The sequence below is a fragment of the Bison bison genome, unplaced genomic scaffold, assembly GCF_000754665.1.
Source record: "Bison bison bison isolate TAMUID 2011002044 unplaced genomic scaffold, Bison_UMD1.0 scf7180017864345, whole genome shotgun sequence".
NCBI classification, from domain to species: domain Eukaryota; kingdom Metazoa; phylum Chordata; class Mammalia; order Artiodactyla; family Bovidae; genus Bison; species Bison bison.
In genome coordinates, this window is record NW_011494917.1 from 1,114,719 (window position 1) to 1,122,973 (window position 8,255).

The 8,255-nt window shown below is 40.6% G+C and overlaps 1 protein-coding gene across 2 annotated transcripts in view; it reads right to left on the reverse strand.

Moving 5' to 3' along the window:
* EPSTI1 (epithelial stromal interaction 1 (breast)) overlaps positions 1–8,255 on the reverse strand; it is a 100,867-nt gene that overhangs the window by 6,627 nt on the left and 85,985 nt on the right. For both annotated transcript variants that reach the window (XM_010854600.1, XM_010854602.1), the window contains exon 9: positions 5,704–5,777. In XM_010854600.1, the coding sequence (XP_010852902.1) occupies positions 5,704–5,777 (74 nt within the window). The remainder of the gene's footprint in view (positions 1–5,703; positions 5,778–8,255) is intronic.

Consider the following 8,255-nt stretch of genomic DNA (forward strand, 5'->3'; position numbering starts at 1 on the left):
GGACTTTTGTGTGTTACATCTTACAGTTTTTAAATTTAAAAAGGAAAAAGGCCACACCATGCTCTGTGTTGCCCATGTATGGCTGAGCAGAGTCAGAGACACGGCAGCTGGAGAAAGAGCATGGTGATAGGTACCCTATGACGGAGAAGGCAATGGCACCCCGCTCCAGTACTCTTGCCTGGAAAATCCCATGGACGGAGGAGCCTGGAAGGCTGCAGTCCATGGGGTTGCTAAGAGTTGGACATGACTGAGCGACTTCACTTTCACTTTTCACTTTCATGCATTGGAGAAGGAAATGGCAACCCACTCCAGTGTTCTTGCCTGGAGAATCCCAAGGACGGCGGAGCCTGATGGGCTGCCGTCTATGGGGTTGCACAGAGTCAGACACGACTGAAGCAACTTAACAGCAGTAGGTACCCTATGATGTGAATGAATTGTGGAGGAATAGCATCATGAAGGCCATAAGCTTCTCAACAGAAATACAGTGCCTGGAGCCCAGAAACCATTCAATCCATGCTTGTGGAAGAGGGGTTAGGCAGGACCCAGTGAGGTGAGCCTCCTTTTTAGTCATGAAGTGTAACGAATGTGGTCATTGTGGGTGGCTGTAAGTCAACATCTATGTAAGATTTGGGAACTTTGAGGATAATGACTGCTGAGTGGCAGAGTCAGAGGCTGGGGGTTTTGCCTCTTGGTCTTGCTCAGTGTGTTTAGCTAAAATGCCAACTGCATGTTGATTCATGTTAGTCTCTGGTTTTTGGTTGCTGTTTTCAACTTCAAGCCCCATTTGGCAGTGGTTACATCTTAGTTATTAGAAAGCTTTTTTTTTTTTTTTTTTAATCCCTCACTATAAAATCTACCAAGGTGTCATATTGTGGTCAGCCTGGTGGTGGTGGTTTGGTGCTAAGTCGTGTCTGACTCTTGCGATCCTGTGGACTGTAGCCTAGCAGGCTCCTCTGTCCGTGGGATTATCCAGGCAGGAATACTGCAGTGGGCTGCCATTTCCTTCTCCACTGGTCAGCCTAGTTCACTGCAGAACTGAATGTTTACACCACCTTTTCTAGACCTCTCAGCATGCAGATTGAAATAGATACCTGAGCTGGAGACTTGAATATTAAGGAAGAAGGAAGTGGCTTTGATTCCCCTAAAACTCTACAACCAACAGTATAGTCCATACACCTGGACTGTTCGTTGGACAGTCCATACACCTGGGGCTGTTTTTATCCAGTCTCTCTGTCAGTAACAAAGACAGACGTTCCCTCAATATTCCTTTTCCCACCTCACATCCAATCCACTAGAATCCTTGTTGGCTCCACCCACTAAACAGATCCTGAATTTACCTGTTTATTTCCATGGCCACCATTCTAGTCCAAATTCCTATCTTCTCTCATCTGCCTCTCTTTCCACTCCTGCCCTCTGCAATCCATTCTCCACACAACCACTTGAATAAATTATAAAAGGGATCAGGCCTTCCTTTTTTTTTTAAAACCCTCCCATGACTTATTAGTCTTAGAATAAAATAATTGACTTACAAAATCTTCTATTTCCTGCCTATCTTTCTTTCCTCATTTTTCTCACCGTCTATAATCAAATCATTTGGGCCTCAGAAAGTTCAAGCTTATTCCCGATTCAGGGCCTTTGTGTTTTTTGCTATGCTTGGTAAGAGGGGACATCCCATTGTAATGTTTTGCCCCCTTCCCATCTCTGTGTGACCGACTCTTGTTCCTGGATGTCACCTCTTCACTGAGGAACTATTGCCTGTAATCTCTCCCTTAGTGTCACTTTGGGATGTGGTCCTCATGTGTGCATCGCTATCTGAAATCATCTTGCTGCTAAATTGTTAACTTCTATTTATCTCCTCTAGCCTGTAAATCCCATGCAGTTGGGGACAACCTCTGCCTTGTTCACACCTATTCCTAGTGCCTAGAACAAAGCACAGGGTATGCCCTGATTCTTAAGAGGTGAATGAATGAACTGTCCTGGTGCATGGTCCCCACATTAGCCTCTTTCTGTGACTGCAGCTGCATTGTAAAATTAGCCGTGGTAGTGAGAGTAGTTCATTGTCCACTGCCCTCAATGCACTTAAACACTTTGAAGATGGATGACTTTGTCATGTTCACAAGGTGATGTGATTCACTTTTGAGCGTGTTACTAAGAGGACAGCAGACTGGGTCAACTAGAGGTCACAGGTGGTAAAGAGATTACTTTTTCAATTTCTATCAAGAATTTGTAATAGGGAAGAACCTTTTGTATTCTATTACAAGTTAATCACGAAAGGGATGTTGCCTATAAGCTTAAATTATACATAATAGGCCATCTCTGAGAACCCTGCTTCTCAGATAATGAGCATTAAGCTAAAATACCTTTGTTTAGCTCACAGGAAACATCCTGACCAGGTCCTCTATTAATGACTGCGGGGAAGAAGAAACTAATATATAAACTCCAGTGACTGACTGGAACCAGGAAATGTTTGACTTTACTCCCTCCCCTTTTAGTAGAAAAGAAGCCTGAATTCTAATTCAGGCAAGACTGGTTCTTTGAGACACACATCTACCATCTTTTGCCAGCTGTCCAATACATTGCTATTCTTTGTCCCAACAACTCATCTCTCAATTTATTGGCCTGTCATGGGACAAAAAGTGCGAGCTTGGACTCAGTAACAAATTGAAATGGGGGGAAAAGTACCAGTTTATATTTTTGTTTACTAGTTTTAGAAAATACATATATTTCATTGCTGTCAAGCTAGTGCTCAGGATTTTCTTCAGAGGCTTAACTTGGATAAAAACTATTGTTCAGAGATGATTCATGTTTCAATAAATCAATTCAGTTCATTCCAATTTCCAGCTTGCAGCCCAGTTCAAGTCCTTCACCCCCAGCGCTCTGTTTTTTCCTCTGAAGTTTTAACTTTCTTCTCTTCCTCAGAAAGTTACACTGGGTCAGGTTCAGGTGCCATCAGATTCAATCGTTACAGGGTTGGTTGTAAAGCTTGTTAGGAATGTGCATGATTTCTATTATAAAACTCAGGGCTGCATTTTCTGCTATGTGAACTTCCAAACAGTAGAAAACACATTGTCTTCTTGTCTCCAATAAAATTATGTCCCTGGAGAAAACCTAACTTAACGACCCCTTTCCCCAAACCACATAGCTTGTATTGCTGCCCTCAGCAGGAATGGACACAGCTATTTTATTCTTTAAGTGACAACTGAATGAGCATGAAAAGATGGAAAAGCTCACTGTAAACACCAAAGGACAATACAAACATGAGCCTTTATCAAAAACTGATAGTATAAATAAAATATGTGTAAAGACTTGACCAATTGTTTCAAAACTGGTTACTGAGTTTATTATCCAGAGGGATTTCCTATTGGATTAAACTGGGATCTATATTTAACTAGAATCAATAGAAAGAATAGAAGGTGAAGGAAAGAAATAGTGCCATCAGTATTTAGGTATTCAGCAATAAGGAAATAAAGGTCAAAGTTCCTATAACAAAAAGTAATCTTTTTGACCTCTAATCAAATAATGTATTTTTATTGGGTGCCCACTGAAGATTAATTTCTTAGTAGAGGGGCCTATTAATGTGACATATCACTATCTTTAAAATGCCTAAAGCTTTATAATCCAATTAATCCTCAGAAATCCAGAGAAATGCTGGCTACTAATAACTACTGTTATAGAAATATCGGGTTTTTTAATAGAAAGACTTTTAAAGAGAAAAAGTAAAAGACTAAACTAATTTATGACCTAATTTATTAAAAAAAAAAAAAGGTAGCAGTAAATGTTATGTGGCAGCCTGAATGGCGAAGGGAGTTTGGGGGAGAATCAGTTCAGTTCAGTTCAGTTCAGTCGTTCAGTCGTGTCTGACTCTGTGAGCCCAAGGACTGCAGCACGCCAGGCTCCCTGTCCATCACCAGCTCCTGGAGTTTACCCAAACTCATGTCCATCGAGTCGGTGATGCCATCCAACCATCTCATCCTCTGTTGTTCCCTCCTCCTGCCTTCAATCTTTCCCAGCATCAGTGTCTTTTCCAATGAGTCAGTTCTTTGCATCAGGAGGCCAAAATATTGAAGTTTCAACTTCAACATCAGACCTTCCAACGAATATTCAGGACTGATTTCCTTCAAGATGGACTGGTTGGATCTCCTTGCAGTCCAAGGGACTCTCAAGAGTCTTCTCCAACACCACAGTTCAAAAGCATCAATTCTTTGGCGCTCAGCCTTCTTCACAGTCCAACTCTCACATCCATAAATGACCACAGGAAAAACCATAGCTTTGACAGACGGACCTTTGTTGGCAAAGGTCCACCTGTGGGGGAGAGGATACATGTATATATATGGCTGAGTCCCTTTGATGTTCAACTGAAACTATCACAGCATTGTTTGTTAACTGGCTATATTCCAATACAAAATAAAAAGTTTTTAAAATGAAAAATAAAAACAAAACAAAAAATAGGTAGTAGTAATGGTTCCCCTTTATCCAACAAAATAGTCTAACCAGTGTATCAGAATTTTGATGTTTCCTTACAACCAGAGAGGGGCTTCCCTGGTGGCTCAGACAGTGAAGAATCTGCCTGTAATGCAGCAGACCCAGGTTCGATCCCTGGGTCAGGAAGATCCCCTGGAAAAAGAAATGGCAACCCACTCCAGTATTCTTTCCCAGAGAATCCCATGAACAGAGGAGCCTGGTGGGCTACAGTCTATGGGGTTGCAAAGAGTCAGACATAATTGAGTGACTAACACTTTCACTTTTTCACTTATAACCAGAGAAAAACACATAAATTCACATTTAACATTTTAAAACTATTTTGACAGGACCATGGAAGCAGAATAATCCATTCAAAATAATATGAAAACACAGCCACAGTTGGCAGGTACAGCAGAATTAGGAACTTCCATTAACACTTTCTAAAGTCTCATTTACAAAATGAAACCACCACAGTTTAAAAGTACTTCTTAGTAATAGTGGGAAGGTTAAACACATAAATGAAGCCAGTCAGTTTTGAAAGAATTTGCTCCTTTAAATCATGAAGGCCTTTATATTAAATTCTTCTCCTGAGACACTCAATCACATGGCAATAAACTCAAATAACCCAACTGCTCCCTAGGAAAATCTAGAATAATGATATATAAGGTAATTATTAGCGCTCACCCAATATCAACATGATATTCTGGGCACTCTCAATGTCTGACATTAGAAATAAGATAAAGACTATTTCCACTATTAAAAATTACTTACTGATTGTAAAAAATTTTCCCTCATATATCAGTCAACATAAAATAACCAATGGTAGTTCTTGTCTCAGCTTTTATATTCAGGTATGAGTATCTTACCATCTATACTAGTTTAGTTATTATAAAGTAGTGTACAAATGGTAAGGATTATATAAAAGGATTACTATGGCTTTGTCTTATGGGAGGGAGATTAAGTATAACCTAAACAAACAGACCTTGAGAGCTGAGTCCACTTTCTAGGGTCAATTTATGCCACCAGTTCAGAAAAATTGGATATTGTTTGTATATGTATGTGTGTGTGTATGTGTGTGTAGCAGCTGGCATTCTCACATATACCACACCCCAATAATATAATGATTAAAAAACTAATATAGATTCCAAAATCCTGTTCAGTATGACTGTGTTTTCCTAAAACATTGCAAAACCTTTATAGGTAATCGTTTCAACCAAGGATGCTTATCTTAGTGGTTCATACCTCCTGTGTTCAGCTTGGTGGCTTTTGGTTCTTTCTTCCTCCTGTTGCTGTCGTTTAAATTCCAGTAATTCACCCTAGGAACATTAAAATATGGTTTTCAGTTAACATGGTTGTACAGAAGACACCCAAATTAATTACATATTTAACCTTAGCTAGCACAATATTTCATTTTTGAAACTTTTACTTAAGTGCCATTTCCATGTGAAATTGTTTTCTTACATAACTAGGTAGCAAAAATAATTGTGCCTCAGCCAAGTAATAACTGTGAGTGTAAAACTGTGAGATTAAAAAGGGAATGTGCATGTTCAAGCTATTAGACCATTAGGTACAACATACTCAGGAGAAAACGCAAAGTGAGCCAAACTCACCTGTGTCTTACAAAGAAAAACAAATCCAATTAGTTTCCTTAAGGAATGTTACACAATACTATTTCTTGGTAATTTCTTGAGCTTCTTTTTCCCAACAAATCCACAGCTGCTTACAAATATATATTGGACTCAACTCTGTAGAGCAATTCCATTAGAAACACATTTTCCATCCTGGAGAATAATCACTCACCTCTCATTGACTATGCTATGCTATGCTAAGTCACTTCAGTCGTGTCCGACTCTGTGCAACCCCATAGACGCAGCCCACCAGGCTCTCCCGTCCCTGGGATTCTCCAGGCAAGAACACGGGAGTGGGTTGCCATTTCCTTCTCCAATGCATGAACGTGAAAAGTGAAAAGTGAAGTCGCTCAGTCGTGTCCGACTCTTAGCGACCCCATGGATTGCAGCCTAACAGGCTCCTCCATCCATGGGATTTTCCAGGCAAGAGTACTGGAGTGGGGTGCCATTGCCTTCTCCGTCTCATTGACCAGTTATTTCTAATACTAGCAGAACATGGGAGTGGATGCTTTGCTTCAAATAGGCGGTCATGTTACTCCAACTAAATCTCTAGCTTCTGACATTCTGTCTTCTTGGAAGAGTCAGCAACTTCCACATTCAGTTACTGTGCTCACAGTATCAAACCAAACAACTAGGTTGCCAGAGAATCTCAATACTCAACTGCCTACACCTTGAGGCGGACCAAGTTATAACCTCATGTCACAGGCAGAAAAAGGCAGAGGGAAGTTATCAGGCCCCTGTCATGAGTTAGTGCCTGAGTGAAAGAGGTTTTCCGACTCCAGCACTAACTGATAGAGAAAATACAGCCACCTCTTGATAAACACACAGCAGCTTGTGTATTTTTTTTAACCTCCAAACTTCCATGATGAAAAGTATAAAGTAAGTTCAAAATTCAGATTGACATTTTATTCTTTTAGTTTTATTCTAAGGCCTCCCAACATTGTATAGCCTGCAAAATAGAGACTGGTTTCTTATACTGTGATAATCCAAATAAGCTACACATTAATCCCTAGAGCCAGACATCCTGGAATGTGAAGTCAAGTGGGCCTTAGAAAGCATCACTACGAACAAAGCTAGTGGAGGTGATGGAATTCCAGTTGAGCTATTTCAAATCCTGAAAGATGATGCTGTGAAAGTGCTGCACTCAATATGCCAGCAAATTTGGAAAACTCAGCAGTGGCCACAGGACTGGAAAAGGTCAGTTTTCATTCCAATCCCAAAGAAAGGCAATGCCAAAGAATGCTCAAACTACCGCACAATTGCACTCATCTCACATGCTAGTAAGGTAATGCTCAAAATGCTCCAAGCCAGACTTCAGCAATACATGAACAGATGTTCAAGCTGGTTTTAGAAAAGGCAGAGGAACCAGAGGTCATTTCCAACATCTGCTGGATCATCGAAAAAGCAAGAGAGTTCCAGGAAAACATCTATTTCTGCTTTATTGACTATGCCAAAGCCTTTGACTGTGTGGATCACAATAAACTGTGGAAAATTCTGAAAGAGATGGGAATACCAGACCACCTGACCTGCCTCTTGAGAAACCTGCATGCAGGTCAGGAAGCAACAGTTAGAACTGGACATGGAACAACAGACAGGTTCCAAATAGGAAAAGGAGTACGTCAAGGCTGTATATTGTCACCCTGCTTGTTTAACTTATATGCAGAGTACATCATGAGAAACGCTGGGCTGGAGGAAGCACAAGCTGGAATCAAGACTGCTGGGAGAAATATCAATAACCTCAGATATGCAGATGACACCACCCTTATGGCAGAAAGTGAAGAGGAACTAAAAAGCCTCTTGATGAAAGTGAAAGAGGAGAGTGAAAAAGTTGGCTTAAAGCTCAACATTCAGAAAATGAAGATCATGGCATCTGGTCCCATCACTTCATGGGAAATAGAAGGGGAAACAGTGGAAACAGTGTTAGACTTTATTTTTTGAGGCTCCAAAATCACTGCAGATGGTGACTGCAGCCATGAAATTAAAAGACGCTTACTCCTTGGAAGAAAAGTTATGACCAACCTAAATAGCATATTGAAAAGCAGAGACATTACTTTGACAACAAAGGCCTGTCTAGTCAAGGCTATGGTTTTTCCAGTGGTCATGTATGGATGTGAGAGTTGGACTGTGAAGAAAGCTGAGCGCTGAAGAATTGATGCTTTTGAACTG